The sequence below is a fragment of the Salvelinus fontinalis genome, chromosome 2 (assembly GCF_029448725.1).
Source record: "Salvelinus fontinalis isolate EN_2023a chromosome 2, ASM2944872v1, whole genome shotgun sequence".
NCBI lineage: Eukaryota > Metazoa > Chordata > Actinopteri > Salmoniformes > Salmonidae > Salvelinus > Salvelinus fontinalis.
In genome coordinates, this window is record NC_074666.1 from 54142994 (window position 1) to 54166103 (window position 23110).

Sequence of the window (23110 nt, forward strand, 5' to 3'; positions counted from 1 at the left end):
ACAGTTCATTAAGGACATCAGTCAATAGAAATAAATTCATTACGCCCTAATCTATGGATTTCACATGACTGGGCAGGGGCGCAGTCATGGGTCAGCATGCCAATTGCAGCACGCTCCCTCTAAACTTGAGACATCTGTGGCATTGTGTTGTGTGACAAAACAGCACATTTTAGAGTAGCCTTTTATTATCCCCAGCACAAGGTGCACCTGTGTAATGATCATGCTGTTTAATCAGCTTCTTGATATGCCACACCTGTCAGGTGGATGGCTTACATTGGCAAAGGAGAAATGCTCACGAACAGGGATGTAAACAAATTTGTGCACAACATTTGAGAGAAATAAGGTTTTTGTGCATATGGAACATTTCTGGGATCTTTTAATGCAGCTCATGAAACATGGGAGCAACACTTTACATGTTGCGTTTATATTTTTTTCAGTATATATTAACACCACATACAGTCATGGGATTGACAAAAGCCCTTATCGGTAGGCCTAATTCTCATGATTACTTGTACTTAAGTTTGTGGTCATATGCACATCCTTAAAATGTACGTGCTGCATGGGCTGATTAAGTATACTGGAAAATAACAGTTTGATCTGACGAAGATTCGAAACGTGGATCGAAACGTTGTCAATGAAGGTGGTAATTGGGAGCATACACAGTGTCAGGGCCTTTCTGTTCTTTACATGTATTACGTTTCACACCAGTTCTAGACAGACAGCAATCAATGAGAAGTGAGCCAAGATTTAAGACCAATTTATTTTTTGTTATAACCGTCCTCCCTTTGTTATATAGAAATAAAATACCAAAAGTAAAGTAGGAGCACTCTCTGTAGCCTTATCAAAAACTGGCACTTTCGCAGTAATTAGTTTCACAATAGCAGGCCTACACCACGTTTGGGCTTTGACATTTTCCTTTGTCATCAGAGGTGGGAGACTAAGTGCCCTTATTACCAGGCTGTTCACACCTTGGTATAGCGCCTGGAGGATCACGGTCAGATGCCTAGCTCCCTCCAATAACCTGTATTCAGACAGCCATTTTACCACACACGTATCTTCGTTTGTCTATTTTTAGGCTCAGGATAACAATCTCTCCTTCTCTCTCACAGGAGGAGGTAACGGAAAGTTATGTAAAACATGAAAAAAACGAAGGTACTTTTGAAGGATGGAATAACAACGGTTACATTGTGTACAACATTGTGTATGGGGGTCCTCAAGGGAGATTAGAGGATTTCCACTCAACTGTGTCCTCCTTAGTCACTGAATCCCAGTGGACAATGGAAACCCAAACCTCCAGTATGGTGGTTGTCAGGCATGGCGTTTTTTGTTAGATTGGCAATGTAATGTGCATTACTGCATTTATGCCAACATGGCACTCTCACCCAAGCCTTATCACGGACACTTTACTCAGGAGCACTGGCACAGTGGCAATTACTGTACAGAAGGAAAGGAATGTGCTTGATAAGGTTGACTCAGGTAAAGCAAATAGGCTTTACTGGTACAGGTTGTATTACGTAACGTCTCTATCTAGCATCTTATCTCCACTGGTAGATGGGAATACAAATACTGGCTTGGGTTCCAAACATTCCCCTCTCTGCCTTTTAGACAGGAGAACAGGTTCGGACAGGCCTGAGGGCTAAGGCCAGATTCACTCAAATAAAACTATGCACGGGAAGAAGTGACAAATGAATGACTGCCACTGACGTCATCAGATTACCGAGAGGCTTAAAAAATACCTGAGATTGGATCCAAAATAGTGCCATTCCCAATAGCCCCTATGGAGTGTTACCTACCCAGGCTACAAAAAAAAACACGATTTGGGGGATTATCACTTAATGGAATAGTCCTTTGAAGGAAGGATTGTTGACATATATTTGTATCTAAAAGCATAATTGAGAAAGAATTTATAATAATTACATTTGGCATATTTATGACATTTTGGCCTTACCCAGGCCTGATATTGTGTTATCTGTAGGTGCTACAAAGCAAAAAGTGTTGTCATATGTAAAAGGAGAGCTGTGATTGGTTACATTGCCTAATATGCCAATTTCTCTGGGCAATATCTTTAAAAATAGCATTGAGCCCACTCTGGAACTTTGATATAATTTTGATAAAGCTTCATATTATATTTTTTGTTGTTGCTTTGTAGCACCTACAGATGAAACATTATGGAGTCTTAAAGGAGGCCTGGGTAAGGCCAAAATGTCATAAATATGCCAGCTTTGATTAAGTATTTCTCAATTATGCTTTTAGATATAAATGTCAAATATGTAAACAATCCTAATTTATTCAACATAAAACATATTAATATCTTAAAAGCACACTTTTTTATTTTGTACATTTTTAAGACATTGTTTGGAACAATATACTATACAAGTACAGTACATCACATTTCGAGTGGGCTCTCCTAATTCTGAAGTCCTGATAAATTTTATGAGCACCACCAAATAAAACAAGTGAATTACTCTCAGTTCCATTCTGATTTTCAGGCTGAGTTAGTTGTCACAAAATGGGGCAAAATTGGCTCAAACGATCAAAACACACCTGACCAAAATGCATGGCTTTTCTTACAGAATTAGAGAGAAATCTCCAAATATGATACTGTACAACACAGTGTGTTTTCTTACAGTCCATAGTTCCCGACAGAGGGCTATGAATAATTTTGGAATTATCATCAACATTTGCTGACTGCGTTCCCTACTTATCTGAGCAACTAAACACGTTACCTCATGTACTCTGTGTGTGGTGTGGGACAATGCTTAGGTAGCATGTTCAAAGTCAATGAAGAGAATACAGAGGGACATGCATGGATACATGCTGCTGAAGTAATGTCCAGTCAAAACAGAAAAACGAGTCACGATAAAACGGGACATTACCGATATGTTGCTTAACTGGGCCAGAGGATACGGACTCTCTCCTTTAAATGTATGAATGAATAATGCTTTTGAACATGAATGCACAATAAGGAAACATGTCACACTGGCCTGTTCACAGCGGCAGGTCAGCATAATTTGCATAGCGTTGCATCAGATTTGAATTGCAAAACATGGCAGCAACCAGAAAAAAAAGAGGGCCTTCAAAAGTTCTTCCCTCGACCCAATTATGGCTGAAACTCCTCTGATAACGGATCACTAACAGATGACAAAAATGGGGTCGACTTCAATGAACCCTACTGCTAAACATATTGGTAGGCTGTTTTTACATTGTCAGTCTGCTTCCTGATGAGAAGCAGAATTCCTGCTAATGTCAGCGACTCGTCACGGGGCTGTGACCAGGCCTATAAGCAGGGATTCTGATGCTCTCAGTTGGCTGCTGTTTCAACAGGACTTATTCCATAGCGATAAAGCAATCAGAGGCCTGAAAGAATGTAAACGTTGTTCCTTTTATTATACTTCCACCTCCAACCGTAGTCCTAAATTCTCAATTGATTCCCATTGTAAAACCATCACATGATTAAATTAAACTCTTGCAAGCCACACAATGGCTGCTTTAAAAAAATACATAAACGTAATAACCATTCTGAGGAGTCAAGTGATTTGTAATCTCCGTTGTGTGCAGTCTCCTTGCGTGGCTAATTTTGGCTGATCACAAAGGCCACCTATTAGAGCAATTTCCTTCATTCAGAGCGGAGCCAATTAGAGGGAGAAGGCTAGGAAACAAAACACACAGAGATTAAACTTCGCCCTGTAGCATTGCCACAGTGCAACACTGCCTGAACTTTGTAACCTGGAATGAAGGAAAGAAAGCGCAAGAGAGAGGCGAGAAAAACAGATGAGAAGAATGTGATGAGTTTAGAAAAAAATAGGGGAAGAGAGAATAGGCCTCTTTTATGAGCTAATATGACAACCATATTATTTCAGCCTCAGTTATCAAAAGTCCTGGTGACAGGACTTCAGGGACGCCTTTTCATCACAGCCTATGAAAACTTACCTTCCCCCTGGCGGCCCCATTGCCAGCATGTAGGGAAGTACACTGGCTCACACCTCACGGCCCTCTCAATACATTACAATGGCTGAGACATGGGCTTTGAAGTAAAAAAAAAATGTAATCAACAAAGTCCGGACCATTTCAGTTGGTTTAGTTGTGGGCAAAGAGTAGAACCTGTTAATGAGGCAGTTGAAGGCTTTACAGGCTCCATTAGCAAGGTCCTAGGAGGGCTGCATTGCAGTGAAATGAGATGCGGACCTTCACTGTGAACACACGTGACACAAGAAGCTTGACCATGCAGATCACATGGAGGGTCCTTTGGGTACACAATATGCTAAACAGACCCATGTCCATCACCCCAGGTCTCGTATTGACCACTGATGACTTTGTTTTCTCCATCTAGATCTATTCCACAAAGACCTAAGAACCCTTTTTATTTCTCTCACAAAAGGGATCAGACAATAACTCACAGCCACTGACTGATTGCCAGGTCTAGATACAATGGCTTTCCTCCGGATGAGGGCCTGGGCCCTACTGCAACTGCAAAGAGGAACTTAAAAGTGGGGAAAGGAGAGAAGAGAAATGGGAGGGGGGGGGGGTTCTTCAATGAGACACTGACACTTTTGAGCAGCACGGTGCTGCCTGAGAACTGTAGGTGGTGGTAGACTTTCTCCCGTCTCCCAGGAGTAAGCCTTAGTGCACACAGCCAAGTGTGTATGGAATGTCAGACATTCTGGTCTCCCCCAGCGGGCCTCTGTCAGTCCCAATCTCTCTCAGGGAGATACACTCAACACGGCACGCTGGAGGGATCCCCCATACTGCACCTTGTCAAAGCCAATCAGCAGGAGCTACTGTTAGGGTCTGTCATATTCCTGCAGTGATGGGTCATGAAAGTGAGAGGATTCTGGATATCAAGCCTCCACACACAAGACCACTCTGGATATCAGTTGCAAATACATTTATTCACCTACCATTTTAGGAGTTCATCACAAATCGACTGACTGCGAATGAGACATGAGGTATTGATAACAGCGTCTGCTAAATGACTAAAATGTAAATGAGTAGAAATCCAACTTAAAATTCTATAGTGCTAGTGGAGCACTCTTAACAACTGTCATAAACAATTCTGCCAATGGACTATTGAAACTGTCTTATCTTTTGTTTTCCTCCTTATGTCAGTCAGGTGATACCATGAGTACATCAATATTGTGTCAACCGTGTCATCAAAGCCCTGGACCCCGGTCCATTATACATGGGACAGGATTAACAGACAAGCAGACATCTACATTCCTCTCTATTGCCAAAAGGTGATCTTTGCTCTCTCGAACTGTAACTCACACCCACCACAGCCTGGATAACCAAATTACAGTGTCCATATATACCCACTGTTAATGTATCTGTTTGTTTTCTGTTTTCCTGTCATTCTGATTGCACACTGCACCCTGTCATGAGTTAGTAGGAGAGGATAGCGGTGACAGATGTGTGTCGGTGACTTCATTAACTCTTTCACAGAGGGACAATGGGAAGGGTTAGAGTAGGTTATACAATTTGAGTAGAGCCATGGGTGTTTTAGGTAAACTGATGCCGGATGATGAAATACGAACTCTTGCTGCACTGAAATGAATTGTGCCTCTGCTGTTATGGCCTCCAGAACAATAGCTGATCTATTTGACATGGAGGCTGGTCCCTGTTCAACAGTGGAAAAGTACTCCAGGCGACGCTCAGTGTTTGTGCATCTAATTATGTTGGTTTAGTGACTTTTGTTGTGCCATTTGCCATGACTTACTGGTTTGGCTGTAAATTGTGTAGTGGATTTGGCAGCAGAAGAATGGTTTCGGGTGGTTTTCACACCAAATTGGTTTGGTGCGGTTTTTCCAAACTCTGGTGCGTTTACCCCCTTAGTTCGGTTCGCTTGGACTGGCGTGAACACTATCCGCACTAAACAACACACTGTGGTTTGCTTAAAAACGGTGGTCTCGGCCCGATTAAATTTGTACAGTGGTGCGGTTCGCTGCAGGTAAGAAGGCAGTCCGGACCAAACACAGGAGAGAACCAAGAGTCACGCATTTGATGAAATGCACACAACATCATAACTTGATATGTCTGAAACATTCTGTGAGTAGCAGCGTATTTATGAGCGCATCCGATGCAGATTAGGGTATTGGGGACATAGCCTATTCACGAAGCAGTTAGAGCAGCTATTTCCTCTAGCATGTTGTTGGAAGACCAAAGCAAAAGTAATATGAAGATTGGGACACACAAAATAATAAATCAAAACATTTGTGGGCTTGCCTGTTTTGCATGTTATTTATGCATTAATACATGTCACATATCAGTTTGCAAACAATAAAAAAATATATATATACATGGATTAATAAAGCTGCATACAAACATCGTCTCTTTTTTGTTTTCGTGAGTAAGGCAGCACCAAAACGCAGGCGTTTCAGCCTAGCTCAGTGCTTTCTGTGGTGGTGGGACAAGCCAGCAGACAATATGGAGCATTGCGCCGTGATTGGCTCAATGTTCTGTCACTCATGGGGACACTACGTCACCGACAAGTCTGAGGGTAGAGCTAGAAAATTCAAGGCCCTTCGGTGCTGCCATAGAGTTACATTAGAAGTGCCCATCCATGAAGGCTTAAGGTCATTGGCCACAGGTAAAATTATGTCAAATCACATTATATGTGCAGTAGCTTTGATTGAACTGATCATGTCAACATATTTTGCAAAATCTTAGCTAGCAGTCATCATCATGAAAAGTTGAAAATCTATTGGCCAATCTTTTTAATCCTTGTCATATGAAGAGAAATATTAAGATAAATTATAGATAAAAGATATCGGTGCTCATCGGCCATTGAACATTACACAATCATTTGGAAATTGCAAATTCCGTCCTCCCGGGTGGCGCAGTGGTCTAGGGCACTGCATCGCAGAACTAACTGCGCCACCAGAGTCTCTGGGTTCGCCCCCAGGCTCTGTCGCAGCCGACCGCGACCGCGAGGTCCGTGGGGCGACGCACAATTGGGCCAGCGTACGCTGGGTTAGGGAGGGTTTGACCGGTAGGGATTTCCTTGTCTCATCGCGCTCCAGCGACTCCTGTGGCGGGCTGGGCGCAGTGCGCGCTAACCAAGGGGGGCCAGGTGCACGGTGTTTCCTCCGACACATTGGTGCGGCTGGCTTCCGGGTTGGAGGCGCGCTGTGTTAAAGAAGCAGTGCGGCTTGGTTGGGTTGTGCTTCGGAGGACGCATAGCTTTCGACCTTCGTCTCTCCCGAGCCCGTACGGGAGTTGTAGCGATGAGACAAGATAGTAATTACTAGCGATTGGATACCACGAAAATTGGGGAGAAAAGGGGATAAAATTAAAAAAATAAAAAATAAAAATAAATAAATAAATTGCAAATTCCACAAGGAATGGTTTGGAAGGAATCAGTGACATTGGCTAACTGGAAGCATTGCAAAGCAATCACTAGCTTGCTATTCAGTGGAGTGCCTGTGTGGTCCCAAATCTCAGATTAAGGGGCTATCTTCCAAGTTTAAAATGATAAAAATTCAACATTGGCCATGCTGACAACTAAGCATGAATTGTACAACGCTCAAACAACTTAACTCGGAACTGAGAAGTCTTGAACTCACTGAAGTCAAGTTAACTGGGAATTCAGGAATAAACAATCTCTGACTGGGAAAATACGCTTGTTTTGAAAGTTGTTTTGAAAGCACCATCAATCCAGATGCCAGACTTTGATGACAAAATTTGCCCACGAAGGACCGCCTGCACAACAAGGTGAGTCCAAAAATGTAATGTATGCTGCCGCATAAATTATGTAATATGCCAGGGAGATAGTATTACTTTCTTAGCTACAATATACATATGTGTATGTTGTGTAGTAAGATGTTAGTAGCCCATATGCCTCACGTTAATAATTTGGTCTATTTACCCCTCTTAATTTCACCTACTGTTCTGACTTGGTGGTGCACATGTCGCCTATAACCTGTTTTAGATAAATGTAATCATTGAATAGTGCAAGATCTTTCATTGTCTGATATATGCCCCCTTTATTTATCCTACGGTTCTGAGTTGGTGTAGAGGTAGAACACTGTAATGTTCTGAATTCTGTCGCTGTACATTTCAAAAGTGCTAAACAAATAGTTATATTAACTACATCCGTCCTAGCTCGCTCATTAATGTCTTAATCGAAATCTTATCCGCTTGTCGTCCCCTTATGCCATAGTTTGTACATCTCAATTGTCATTAGAAACACCATTTGTTTAAGCAAGTCAGCCATGTTTTTTTTAAAGGCAGTAAATGAGGTTGAATGAACTGTTTCGCTGCCAGACAAGGCTCCGCTGATAGCCAGATGTAGCAGTGGTTAGATGTTTGGGCTGCTGTTGGGACAGCTTTATGTAGGCCCTAACAGTTTGTGGGCACCATTCGTCACCGTTATAGTGCAATTAATGTATTGTTAGTGTTGTGTAGTGTCTTTGCTGGCATGCTTCCCACTTCATTTTTTTAGCCTCTCCAAGATTTACATGCTAAAATTGCACAAGTGGTCCTTCATGAAAATCATAAATTGAACTAATGTGAGCATTTTTGGACAATAAACAAATGACTTGCATGGACACTTGGTTTTCGTTATGAATTTTAGTTCATTTGGCAATATGAAAAAAACTCTATGTAACAAATAGTCTAACTCTGAATTGAATTAGAGCTCAAAAAACACTCTAAGGTGTGAAAACGCTCTAAAACGGAACCCAAACCGGCTGCGCGCGTGCACCATCGTGCGCCAATATTTATTTTGTCCCTCCACAGCAAACGCGATCATGACACGCAGTTTAAAATATCAAAACAAACTCTGAACCAATTATATTAATTTGGGGACAGGTCGAAAAGCATTAAACATTTATGGCAATTTAGCTAGTTAGCTTGCACTTGCTAGCTAATTTGTCCTATTAGGTAGCTTGCTGTTGCTAGCTAATTTGTCCTGGGACATAAACATTGAGTTGTTATTTTACCTGAAATGCACAAGGTCCTCTACTCCGCCAATTAATCCACACATAAAACGGTCAACCGAATCGTTTCTAGTCATCACTCTTCCTTCCAGGCTTTTTCTTCTCTTGACTTTATATTGCGATTGGCAACTTTCATAAATTAGGTCCATTACCGCCACTGACCTCAGTCGTCTTTCAGTCACCCACGTGGATATAACCATTGAGGAGATGGGAGAAGCAGGACTTGCAGCGCGATCTGCGTCAGAAATAGAACTGATATCTATTTTAGCCCTTGGCAACGCAGACGCTCGTTGACGCGTGTGAGCAGTGTGGGTTCAACAATTGAATAACATAGATTTCTAAATGTATTTTGCGACGCTAGCGGTGTAGTCAGCCTGTAAGATGTGAGTGCATCGGTCCGTGGGACCCCAAACCGATCCAAAAGTAGCAGGCATCAGCCATAAAATTGACTAAAACGTTTTTATTTTTTATAATAGCCTACTTTCTTTCTACTTTCAGAAAATACGTCATCTTGTGTGACAACCGATGCGTCTTCTCCTTCAGTGTTGAACTAAGCATGTTACTATGTTGAGTCTTTGATCAACAAGTCATTTTGCATGCCGAACAACCCAGGCAATATCAGTAGCCTACTCAAACTGCGCACTGTGCCCTGCTTTGCGTGCTGACCAATGAGAGTTAGGCCGCATATTACCTTCAGCAGTCAAATGTTTGTAAAATGGCTTGCGTAATATTAGGCTTTATTAGTTGAGTGACAACCGATGTAATTCGCTAGGTTATAGTTATCAAATGTGCTGTTGAAAATTGTGTTTTACCGGAATAAAGTAGCTTAAGCTACTGCCTGAGAAACGAAACATCTGGCTATAGCCTATCTGCTGATCCGGGCTTAGGCTACATTCGATTTTATTTTGAATATTCAGGTTCACCATAAGCAATAGTATTGGTAGTTTTGCTTTAAACAATCAGTGTAGATGGTAATTTTTAGATATACAGGGTAAAGTTTACAATTTCATAACAAGCATAGAAAAGTTCTCTGTAAAAAAATGGACAAACTGTCTAAACCATTTGATTTTGAGATGGGGTGAAATCCAAAGTTGTGCTATATATTCATTGGCCATGTCATAGCTAATTTAAAATGTATATATATTGATACACGAATAGCTCAAACATTATGATGGTGAATTCAGATCAAAGGTGGGGAGACAAAAAGCAAACATTGGCCCCTTAGCTGAGAGTGTGGTGGTAGATGCCCAGTTTCCCTTATGGCTCAGCTCAGGTGCCTACATACATCACTGACATGTACATCACTCACATACACAATCACACAGAGAGAGAAGTCAGCTCAGACAGACCCAGCTCAGAGAGGCCCAGCTCATGAGCTCCACCAGGAGCAGATATGAATTTAGAATGGAAAATGAATGTGTTTATGCAACAAACGTTAAAGGGAGCCCATGAATCTAGGTACGTATCGAATCGTCTTGAGAGCGGGTTGAGAGCTTCCAAGTTCCTTGGTGTCCACATCACTAAGGGCATATTATGGTCCAAACACACCAACACAATTGTGAAGAGGGCACGACAACACCTATTCCCCCTCAGGAGGCTGAAAAGATTTGGCATGGGACATCAGGTCCTCAAAAACTTCTACTGCTCCATCAAGCGCACCCTGACTGGTTGCATCATCGCTTGGTATGGCAATTGCTCGACATTCGACCACAAGGCGCTACAGAGGATAGTGCGTATAGCTGCAAGTGGTAGCTGACACACACACTCACACATTCCCTCACAGGCTGCTGCTGCTACTCTGTTAATTATCTATGCATAGCCACTTTACCCCTACCCACATGTACATATTACCTCAATTACCGCGACTAACCCGTACCCCTGCACATTGACTCAGGACCGGTACCCCTTGTATATAGTGTAGCGTCGTTATTTTATTGTGTTACTATTTTTCCGTTAGTTTATTTAGCACATTTTTCTTATTTACTAGAGTTTTAACTCTGCATTGTTGGTTAAGGGCTTGTAAGCACTTCACAAATCTGTTGTATTTGGCACATGTAACAAAGAAAATGTTATTTAATTTGAAAAGGAAAGATGCACATCCCTAATGAATCCTAATACAAAACACATCATACTGAGTCTGGGAAGTACAACAAGTTGGAAATTCTCAGGTACTTCCAGGAGATGTAGTCTACTGTGACATAATGCTGACTGACCCAGGGTGATCAGCCTTTTCAGATGATAGGCCTACTCAACAGTACAGAATACTGTACTTGAAAGATGAGCTGCTGCATAATGTAGGTATGTAGTGGTGAGACGGACAATGTCAGGGCGAGGGAGAATGCGACAGAAAATAAGTGCCAGAGATAGCGTGGGGGACGAGAAGTATGCCGCATGTGTTTCGCCTATGAGTGTGTGTGTCGCATGCAAGTGTGTATGCAAACGCATTCCCTGGCAGACCTGTGGGTGCAGAGTTGTGTCCTGACCACTGCTGAGCGTGCCAGACCGGACAGGACACAGAGGCAGTGTTCACCACGCATGAGTGATTTAGTTTCAGCGACAGGACAAAACCCCAGTGTCTGGTTTCCCCCAAAACAACACAGAACAATGGGTGTCATTTTTAAAAGTCATTAGCCTAAAAGGCTCTCCTTGCATTATTCAACCAGATCTAAAGTGACAGCATTCCTTCAATTTGAGACATGATATGTTGATAGACTGGCCCATCATTACAGAACTAGTCTCCAGAACTAGTCTACACTATAGTTAAATGATATTAGTTATAGCCTCCTGAAAATACAATGCATGTATTATACTCTAATAATACATAGAATTATTAAATGGTATAGTGAAGGAGATCAATATATTGCTTACAGATGGTTTACAAACACGCCTCTTGAGAACTTCCTTTGCGAAATCAATTATCGATCTCAACTTCCTTAGCATGATCAATTAGGCTATAATCTCAGTCCCATTAGCAGACACATTAGCAGATCTGGAAATACTTTAAGTCATCTGCCTAGGTGTAAAGCAAAACGTTGTACTTGGATGGTTACAATTACTATGTAGTTATGTAATTTTACTATTTAATAAACATCAAATTAGCAAAAATGCTTCATTATACTTATGTAGATACAGTTTGGGAAATATTTTCAGTAAATAAAAGCATTTTGACTACAATGATACAATAAAAGTGCAATTTTGATAATTATTATCAAACGATAGGGTCTCTTTACATTAAGCATCACTCCGTCAAGGGAAATATTGTATTGTTTCTAACAAAGATACTGTATCCCTGGAAATAGTCAGAATTAATGTAAATATTGTACTTTTGAAAACATAGCTTGGCCCAAAAAAGTATTCTCTTGGCACAACTTATGGGTTAAGTTGAGCCAATGGGACAGGGTAAGTTGACCTACACATTTCTGTACTGAATAAAATATTACCACTAGCTTTTTAAAACCATGTCTATTTACTTCCCAAACACAATTCAACACAATTTCTTTTTTGACTTTTAAGCACAATTCGACACAGGCGTAACACCTAACAAACACTTTGTACATAAAAATAAATAATTGAAACATAGGCCAAGACCTGTTACCTCATATTCCAATGATAATGCCTTGAATTGTTCCTGGGAAGAAAACACTTAAATTTGCTAAACTTGCCATGGGCTTACCCCATGGCCATTGGCTCAACTTACCCAAGGCAAACATTTTGACGCTAAGGATACACTTATGCTAGGTTTAGGACCTCATAATGAAGCTTAGAGACCCCAACTGATTTATAGAACAATCTAATAGCTGCAATGTGTCATTTTTTGGGCAACCATACCAAATTCAAATAGAAATGTTAGTTTCAGATCTGTCATTTTCAATGAATGCAAGTCTAAGAAGTGGTAGATATGTTCTATGTGCACTATTTCTATGCTTTCCATAATTAAGTTACATTTTTGGTCCTTTAACTTTCGGTTTTCTACACCAGCTTCAAACAGCTGAAAATACAATATCATTAGTTATTGAAAATATATTTCACAGCGGTTTAGATGGTACAATGATTCTCTACACTGTGCTTGTTTTCTCACAAACTGAAATTAGGCGAACTATTCAAATTTTTGCAACCAGGAAACGGCAGAGTTGTTTCTGCATATTGCACATTTAAAATGATCTACTTTGGTTTAGATGTAAGCATCATGAAAACTCTAACACAATACATTAACTTGACTTGGTGAAAATTCGTTTTTTGAACCTAACTTGTTTAACACTTTCTCCATGTGGTTTCTTCCTTCAGACTCCTTGAAATGATGACCTCTTCTTAAATATTTGGTCAAATGATTAAAGTTGCGTATGGTTTCCTAGAAACAATGGTGGCTGCATTGAACCCTTTGGCTCAATTTACCCCACTCCCTCCTACAGTTTTATAGTCAGTAGCCTAAATGGCAAAACTATTCCTGGCCAGGAGGACCGAAACTGTAACAGGTTAGTGGAGAGTACGATACCAATACATCTGCTAAACTTCATAATAATAAACATACCTGGGTGCTCGACGTTGACGGTATCTGCGAATCCTTGCGATGCTCAGGTGAGATTAATGTTATTTTTTTTACTCAAAATGAAAAACTTTCACCTGATTAAAAATATGAAACAAATGGTCTTTGTGAAAGAACACAGCTAATACGCTTCCCGTATGGCTACCTTGGCCACACAGGAAGAAAAGTCTGAAAGGTAATAGAATTGCATGGCATTCCAGCCCAACCAATGGGCAGATGAGTGGGCGGGGCTTTCCGAATTCTAGCCTTTGTATGAAATATTCCCCTTAGAAATTGATTGCAAGTCATTAAGGATGACTTGTATTTGAACTCCTATCTTATTTCAAATTATTTATTCAAACATAAAGGGGAGTTTAAATGTTATTCATCTCCAACCCATAGAACTAGGTTATACAAGCTGAAGGTCACCGGACAGGTTAAGAAATGCCTGTGGAATGTTTGTACAATAAGCAACTAAGTTTCTTACACACCATAACAAAAGGCCAACTACAGTCTTCTTATCTTTAATTGTAAGATATTACCTTTATTTAATAGGGAAGCCCTTAAGAAATAAGTGTGCATATAATCTGAACATCAATGTCTATTCCCTTGGCACAAAAGGGTTAATGTTCCCCAAGCAGTGCAATGTGGGTTGAAAGTAGCTAATCATTTTTAAGAGCCTTTGCATACTAGAGCTATACAAACTACTTTGTTTCAGTAATGCACGGCCTAGCATCGTTAAGCACACGCTCTATTGCCGAGGACCCAACAATGTTGTTAAACCACTTAGAGAAAGTAACCATGCAGATGCATGGTCACTCCAGAATACAGCTCTTTTTACTGTTGATCGGTTTTGGGATACTTCCCCTCAGATGACCAGGGGACTTTGTCAGGCAGATCAGAAAGCCCCACTTGGCATTTTAAAATGTTTCCAAGATTGGTTCCAAGGTAAACACAGTCAATGTAGTGACATTACAATTCATGTCCACAGGGTGGCAATTCAGGCCTTGGAACAACAGGTACAAGGGCCAGTATGACTAGCCTTAAAATGGGGGGAATTTCCAGATATGTGGGGTTTCTTAAGAGAAGCCAGCAGCCATTTAAAGGCTCGGTCTTAAAATGTGTTGTGTGTTGTGTTCAATGAATGAGGATTCTACAATCAACCAAAATCACATTCTTAAATACATCTACATCCAAGTGTATTGACAATGGTACAATGTATTGGAAACCACAGGTAAATTAAACATAACCATATATATTTTATTCTCAATACAGCAAAATACAAATTATATTCAGGACAGACTCATAAATCCCATTAGTAACAAGTAATACTTCACAAGAGATTTTAAATTACATGTTATTCCAAGTTTGAATAACAAACTCATAAGAGTACCTTTACTTAATATTGCATCCATAATACATCTGTTATCAATAGTTTAAAACTAACCCAATTAAAACTACTGTACTTTGTATGCTGATGAGGCAGTTAAAAATAAGTACAACATACTGTATAAACTTCTACAACTGCTTAACATACAGACATATCTCAAAAGACATCTCGGATCAATTTCAAAAGGGCTAGAGCTTTCTCACGTGAAGTAGAAACTGAGACGGTTTTCTTATGATCAACTGTACATCTCACACCAACATCCATCCATTCAATCTGATCAACAATATACATTGCATGGATTGAAATGTCTCCATATCAAATACAGAAAAGAAAATATTAGCACTTGATCTAAAGACATCAATGATGATAATGCTTATGATAATGACAGACATTGGTGAAGCAGGAGACAAGGCATACAATACAGTAACAAAAATGATTAATAAACATATTGATATACAGTGTTCAGAGACTCAAGTGTCATCTAACATTTTTTGAAGAAAAAAGCTCAGAAAATGTGCATATAATCTCAAATTGTATTTACAACTTAATTTCAATACAAATGTTAAACTGTAGTAGAAATTTACCCTAAAAGAAATATTTTATATACAATTTGTACATATTTGTATTTAAATAGAGACATGCAAGTGTTAAGTCTTTCTATTGAAGGTCAGAACATTTCATTTTACCCTGGATTTATTCAAGTTATAACTAACTATACTTACATTGAAATATGGTATCAAACAACCCACACAATATCTTCCAAACACTTAAAATAATATTCAGTAAAAGCCAAAAAAATAAAAAATAAAAATGGTTGACAAGCTAAAGTGGCAGAAAAACAAATACATATGAGTGAAAGCCTTGTGAAAAATGTTTAAAATTATCATCATCTTTTGTACATCTGAATAGGATGGAACACAAGCCTTGCAGCTGTCCTTAAAAGTTTACCAGTGTATGAAGACATGGCTACATGAACACACACACCCAGAAAACTATCTGTGAAAAGTGGCCTCCAGCTTAAGGTATAAAATGGCTTAAGCCATCCATGTTTGGTTACAAAAACAGATGTATACCAGTAAATCAGTGGACAAGCATGAAGCATAAGCTAAAAGCATTGGACATTTGTGTCAAACAAAATAGGTTTTGGCCAACAATTAAAAAGTGGAAATTCCTGATTCCAAACTAAAAGCCAGAAAAAAATGATTTACAAAGATTTTACTTAAAAAATCCTGCATAGATAAAACATCTTCCATTACTCTGAGTGCAAGAAGAAATAACAGTTTCCCAAAATTAAAGACCAGGGTGCCAATGAGAAAAAGGTACTAGTGTTTCCAGCATGTGTATATTATACATGGGCTAATAGGAAAAAACTCTTCATCATACAATACCACTTATGCATCAAGTTCACTTTTCTGTTGCCTTGTTGCAAAACTAATGACAATACAAAATAACATAAATATTAGGGCAGTTTACCACTATAGTAGCTCAATCTAATCTGTACCATAAATATAGACCATAGATTACATTTCTATATTTTGTAATACACAAATTACTATTACGCTATGTAGAGAACCCAGGAACCACTTTTAAACATTAAATTAAGTATGACTGTTTCATATTCAATACAAATACTTTGCATTTCAAGCCTAACAATCTGAAAGTGAACAACTTTGAACAGAGCAACTTCTTGGTACATAAATAAAATATATATTGGCCATGTACTTTGTGACTGGAATATAACACTCGTGTACGTACAATTCGATCTATGTATGGCTAATAAGCACCACCAATGTGTATGCTTTATTACCTATAAAAAGAATTGTAGTCTTAAAATGCAAGTGCATTCATGTCCTTCCTTGCAGTAAGTATCTGCTTTCGCCAGGCAATTTTTGAAGAAACTATACAAATAATTACATTGTGTTTCAAGGATAACATTTGCAATACCAACCACACCCTGCTGCGCCTTAGAAAAATACAGCAACCCTTTCCGGTACAAACCTTTAAAGGAATCAAATAGAATAATAACACCTTGTTTAGAAATGAATGATCTCTCTGGGCAATTCATCCAACAAAAAAACCTTGCAACTACAGTCAAATTAGATTTCATAGGAAGAACTCATTGACAAATAGGAAATGGTTCTTCAGAACGATGAAAGTAACTTAAACAAAATCAATTGAATGGTGTATCACAGGCGAACGCCAAATGTGGTCATCTGTGCGCTACCTCCCCTTCAAATGGCAACTGTTAAGAGTAATGTGTGCATGCGTCAGTGATATCTGTCAGGCAAACCAAGCTCTCGGTCACTTCACACACCATCAAGACTGTCTTCAACCCACTGATCACAGCTAGAGTCCAGTACTATTCCAAAAAGTCACGTTTGGAAGCCTGAAATAACTCTTAAAATGTCTCCAAATTTGATTTGAAACATTTGATTTGATCAAACCATTTAAATCCCCAACAACTTTGCTGGATCTGCATTTCAACACATGGTATATTCTAGTTTCCTGTAGATCAGATACAAGGCACAAAAAAAGATAAGAGACAAACCTTAGTTTTAAAGCACCTTTGGTTTGAAGGAAGTACTTTGGTAAAAAAAAAAATCTATATATAAATAAAAGCCAAATGTGAATAATGTGCTTATATAGCCTATAGAAGTGTATTTCATCTAAAATAATTCTGCAAAAGTGTTGTGCCAAATAGAACAATGACTTTCTTTTGCACAACCCAAAGATATGACAAAGACCACTAATAGTGGATTTGCTAGTATGTACAGATAGCTTAATCCTCCTCCCCCATGGGATAGTCGTAGGTCTAAGATGCTCAATATCGCTCAGTGTTTTTGGCAAGCTGGTGTAGAAAATGGACACAGTGTTATAGTTCATGTGTGCATGGAGGGACAGCGGGGATGGGGGGGGTTATAGCATCCTTCAGGGAATGAGCTTAGCGTCCAGCCGCAACCAGTGTAGGCCCTGCCGTGTGAAGCGCACCAGTTCAGTCATGCTGCTGGTGTTGAAGATCAGAGGGCCCATCACCTTGTCCAGCTCCGTGAAGAACTCTGCAAAATAGACAGGTCACAGCCAGGGTAAGCAAGGTAAACACTTAAGTCAGACACCTCTTACCTAGGAATGGCTTGCCAGCTCTACACTTACAGAGTTAGTTTCAATCTAATAGTAGTATTCCATTTTTTGAATCTAACGTCTTAAAACAAGCACTAGATAGGATATTGATACCTTGGAAGTTGGGCTAATACTGACATATGCATTCTATATAGGAGACCCCCCTGTCTAGTTTCTTCTTGTGCTGATGAAGCTGATAAGAGGGAGTGAGTCAGGTACCTTTCTGCTCTTTGGCCAGCTGCTCTGCTTGGTCCCACACCTCGGTGGCATAGAGGAAGTTGGAGGTGACCTGGACGTAGCTGGCAGCCATCTGGTGGATGCGTTGGGGAATGGTGACCGAGGAGCTGCCGCTGGATGTGCCTGACGAGTAGCTACCGGTACTACCTGGGGACAGCTTGGGAGAGACTGGAGAGGGCATGCCAGCCGCTTTACTGAAAGACAAAGGTAGATGCAGATGGATGGTAAGAGGAGAATCACAACCGATCAAAACAAGATTTTTCCACCATGATTCAGCATTACGTCTGGACCATTAATTGATGACTGACTTCCTCACAAGTGACATACATTTAAGAAGACTGTTGGTCTCAAGACAGCATAGAACAACAAATGTCTTACTTTCCCATTCCAGGAGAGGGCGCTTGGGTGTTACTCAGGGAATTCTGAAAAACGCAAATTGAAATGCAGAATAAACACGAGCAATTTGCTATAAACAAATAAACATAAGCAATGCAACAAGAATGTCTGTCATTCTTCTGATTCTTCTGGTACAACTCTGAACTTGTACCAAGGAAAATAAATTACCTTCAGGTGCTCCGTGAGTGTTTTAGAGTATTTCAGTGCACTCTCCTTCCTCAGCTTGAACAGTCGCAGGTAGAGGAGGGACTGGCATCGCAGGCTGGAGTGGGAGGGAGGGAGGGATGAATGAACTTTAGCAGAGTGACTCAATGAGCAGTGGCACAATGACACGAACATCCATACACGCTCTAAATGGAATCTATTGAGTGATGAGTCAGAACACCTACCACAACACGGCTAACCGTTTGTCTGCTGACGTAGCGTCTGGGGCCATGTAGCTCTTTAACTTCATAGTGTACCTAAGACATACACACAGACGGAGACAGAGAGAGAAAGAGAGTGAGAGACTAATGACTGGTTCTCAGTAGGTCTGTCTGGCAATGCCACACAAGCACTCTTAAGAGGTTTCAAAATATTATGGTATACTGTCAATTCAGTTAATTATTTGTCCATTTGTGCAATTTTGGGTCTATGGTGTCTTTATGAAAGGTAATTGCTACTATGAAGATAATTTCTATTTGATATCACATTTTATTGGTCACATACACATATTTAGCAGATGTTATTGCAGATGTAGCGGAATGCTTGTAAAACAAAATAATGGAAAGTTGCTTTGGAGCTAGAAGCAGAGCTGATATCATGTTGAAAATATGTTAAAACATGTCGTAAAGAAGTTGTCAAGAAATACAGCCATTTGTTCTTACTTGATGAGCTCCACGGTCTCGGCATACATGGGGAAGGGGGACTTAGCCTCCTGAGCACTCTTCTCCAGTGCGTTTCCGCACTCAATAAAGGACACCACAGCATCCAGGTAGTACACAGCCTTCTCAAACCGGTCCATCTGCACACAGCAGCAACACACATTAGGAAAACCGTCTCTTATGCAAACTGTAGACAGTAGACAGTTAGTAGCAAGGGGAACGCTTCATGCCCAATGCTTGTTGTGAAAGCAATGTCGTAATAAACATGGCAGACTTAAAATGTCATGAGTATTATGTAGATTTTTAATAGAAATATTTGATGGTTTCCCTGGATACTTTAGAATACGGCTAGACAGGATCCAGTCTCCCAATAAGAACAGTGAGATACCTAAGTGTATCTGATGATAATTCCCAGGTGAATTATTGATACCAAGTGTGGACAATTATAGCTCATCTAGCTGCTCCACTTTCAGTAGCCAGAGGACCCAAAAAGATGATGCAGAAGCACTGAACAGTAAAACCATTAAACTGTTCAATTCCAGAGAGTGTGTTCAAAATAATGACTAAAGTCCCTAGCTTTTCGTGCAAAACAGTTGTCATACTCTAGGCCCTCATATTCAACTCTGGATCTCAAAGCCAGTTCCACTGCTTTTTTCCCCTCCATTATTTCCCTCTAAATCAGGGACTGACTTGGACCTGGGACACCAGGTTGGTGCAATTACTTATCAGGTAGAACAAAAACCAGCAGGCTCCGGACCTTGTAGGGTAAGAGTTGAATGACCCTGCTCTAGGGTGTCCAAACAAAAACGCATCTTTTGACCAATGGGTCAATTATGTTATGTTTACATTTGCAAAGCCTTTCACATTTAATTCAGCTCGTGTCATGCTAATTTTGCTTTTTGCAACCGACAGAAACAACGTTGAAGATGACGACCACAAATTGTAAAACCTTCAAAAGTTGTTACAAGAAACCCACACCGCTATGTTAGAGCTCGGTGCTTATTATCGGATGTATTAGGTTACAAAATCCGACTTTTTGGATATAATGCTAAGTTAGAGAAAGAACCCACTGAACAATTCAGAACGTGAAGTCATATTTGTCTTGGTAAAATAAGGAAATTACAGTTCATCAACCAAAGAGCATTTTCACCCCTACATGCTCTTGTTTCACATTAGAGCTAACACAACCGTTTCTTACCAGTGCATCTGCATTGTGTTTAAGTTTCTTGGCCTGTTGTAAGTAGTGATCCGCAGAGTGAACCCTGAAATAGAACAGGTTAACCAGTCAGTTAATGCATTCATTTCTTGTATGCCCAATCTTAGAAAAATAACATATACTCTCCCAATACTCTCCAAACTATGCGCAAGGTTTCTTCGCCATAGCAAGTGGACGGACCCTTCCCACTGAGCTTTTAAACTGGTAATGTATGTCATCTCTGTTTTACACTGGCACATCCATTCCCCATATCCCAGGCAACCTTATCCCTGCAGCTCTACATGCTGACTGGCAGTGGGTTATCCACAGTGGAGAGGAGGCTCTTCTTACCTGTCCTCAAACAGCAGTTTTGATCTCAGGGACTTTGAGCCGTCCGAGGAGAGCCGTGGCACAGCAAGCTTGTTATCAGAGCCCTTTGAGGATTTCTCCTGCGGAGAGACAGCAAAGTTTATAATCCTATTCCTACGTGGGCTATTTTATGTGACGATGTGATGGGAATAACAAATCATGCAGTGGTGAAAGTGGTGAGCTACAAATGTTATATTTGTGTCCTTCCCAAATGTATTTGCAGTCGGTGGACATTGTGTGACACTTGAGCCAGAATAATGCTCAGTGCAGCTGGTAAAGGGCACCCTAGTAGTGTATGTGTGTGTGTGTGTGTGTGTACACACGAGTTTGGATAAAATGGTGTCATAAGTAGAGCATGACAGTGTGCAGCCAACATAGACGGACAGGCAGACTAGACTGACACACCCACATACCTTGCCCTCCCGGCTGCTCCTGCCCTGCTTGTCCTCGCCCTTCCTGTGTTTGGAGGTGGAGCTGCTCTTGGTGCTGTGGCCTCCCTCCTTGCCGCTGCTGGCTCCGCTGGACAGGGAGGTGGAAGACTGGCTGACCGTCCGCTTGCGGCTCTGGTGCTCTGCCTTGGGTGTTCTCTGCAGCCCTCCTGACCCTGATATGGAGGGAGAGGGCACCGGCTCTTCCTTCACCTTGGCCTCCATTGCCCTCTTAGACCTGGTGTGGGTGGTTTTCAATGTTAGCATTCAATGTTCATGTTGGGTTGCAGAAGTTTAGTATGTGATGGTATGGTTTGAATAAAAAGTCACTCACTCTTTGCTGCTGTTCTTGTGATGAGATGAGGATTTGTCTTCAAGTCTGGACTTCTTGCTATCAGGCTTGGCGCTCTCGTCATCATTCTAAAGTGAATAACAGGGGAGGGAAAAGGATGATTTATTGTGGGTGCATTTGAAAGGCAGGTAAGGAATGGGGTCCTTGGTATGTGACTGGTTATCAACTGAACATGAAATATCACATTCTATAGCTCATAAACATTAGGAAGATGGCCAAAATGTATTGACATTCAAGCTTAACCCAAAAGACTCTAAGCCCTGTCTAAGCCGGGGAGGGGGGGGGGGTTGTTTTGAGAAGGTCATACCAAGGATAATTTAGCCATTTGATTTGGAATTGTAAGATACCTTGTATAACGTATAAAAATATATAAGTATAAAAATTATATTTGGCATTACTGCTATTAGCCCATACAAACACATTGAATAACAGATTCACGACAAGTTTGTTCCAAAGTGTCTATCCAATATCAGAGATAATAAATCCTGATCTCATTTTTATTACATGTTTTAAATCACTTATTTGTGTCACTTAACAGTCTCCATATATTACTTCCATACATTTTTTGACTGGTTTTTGCCTTACATGGTGACATCACCATGCGGTAAGTTAGTTAGATGAATAAGATCGAGTTCCAAACCTCAGCCAATAAGGCTAATTTTCAGTTTTCCTCTTCCCACTCAGACCACTCCCAAACAGTCTTGGTAAAATTATTGCTTGAGAAATTGGTCTTTGCTAAAAAACTCTTTTTGTTTTCAATTAAAATAGTAAAAATTAAACTATCACAGTAAGGTACCTAAGGGTGTATTTATACTTGGTCCCTTTCAGCTAATTTGTGAACTCTGTGCAGTTCGCTTAATTTTTTTGTGCAGTGTGAACACTCCAAAGTAACTCAGACCCCCCGAGGCGAACTGAGACCATCTTGAGAGGTGGTCTGTGTTTGGTTCGCTTGACTGCAGTCCGGTTCCCTTTTTAAGGGAAATGTGAACACAAAGCTCCCCAGGTTCCCTTGTCATTATTCCTGCACCACACACTTGACTACTGCAACACCTTTTCCCCTGCCATAAGCCCTGGCATTGTGCCACAAAAGAGAGAAGATGATGTGCAGGTTCATGGAGAAAAAGAACGTGGCCTTTTTGGATAAAGATTAGCGATTTTCAAGGATGCACAGAAATGCAAAAATATGTTTTGTACTGATACAATGTTCAGATTATTGTTGCAATATGTGATCTATAGGCTAAGAGAGCTTCATAAACGGTTTATCTGATTTGAATACTTTGAGACGACAACATTTGGTGAGAATCACAA

General features: G+C 40.4%; 2 protein-coding genes across 7 annotated transcripts in view; both read right to left on the minus strand.

Moving 5' to 3' along the window:
* Window positions 1–13637, minus strand: part of LOC129821171 (protein Shroom1-like) — a 38891-nt gene extending 25254 nt beyond the window's left edge. For both annotated transcript variants that reach the window (XM_055878537.1, XM_055878520.1), the window contains exon 1: window positions 13462–13637. The gene's annotated coding sequence lies outside the window, so the exon portion shown is untranslated. The remainder of the gene's footprint in view (window positions 1–13461) is intronic.
* Window positions 13638–14694: 1057 nt separating this feature from the next.
* LOC129821187 (AF4/FMR2 family member 4-like) overlaps window positions 14695–23110 on the minus strand; it is a 38346-nt gene continuing 29930 nt past the window's right edge. For all 5 annotated transcript variants that reach the window (XM_055878560.1, XM_055878568.1, XM_055878576.1 and 2 more), the window contains 10 exons: window positions 21785–21870; window positions 21436–21688; window positions 21005–21102; window positions 20657–20720; window positions 19462–19598; window positions 18985–19056; window positions 18764–18857; window positions 18578–18621; window positions 18182–18393; window positions 14695–17901 (listed from right to left, as the gene is read on the minus strand). In XM_055878560.1, coding sequence (XP_055734535.1) covers window positions 17774–17901; window positions 18182–18393; window positions 18578–18621; window positions 18764–18857; window positions 18985–19056; window positions 19462–19598; window positions 20657–20720; window positions 21005–21102; window positions 21436–21688; window positions 21785–21870 — 1188 coding nt within the window. In that variant the 3' untranslated portion in view covers window positions 14695–17773. The remainder of the gene's footprint in view (window positions 17902–18181; window positions 18394–18577; window positions 18622–18763; window positions 18858–18984; window positions 19057–19461; window positions 19599–20656; window positions 20721–21004; window positions 21103–21435; window positions 21689–21784; window positions 21871–23110) is intronic.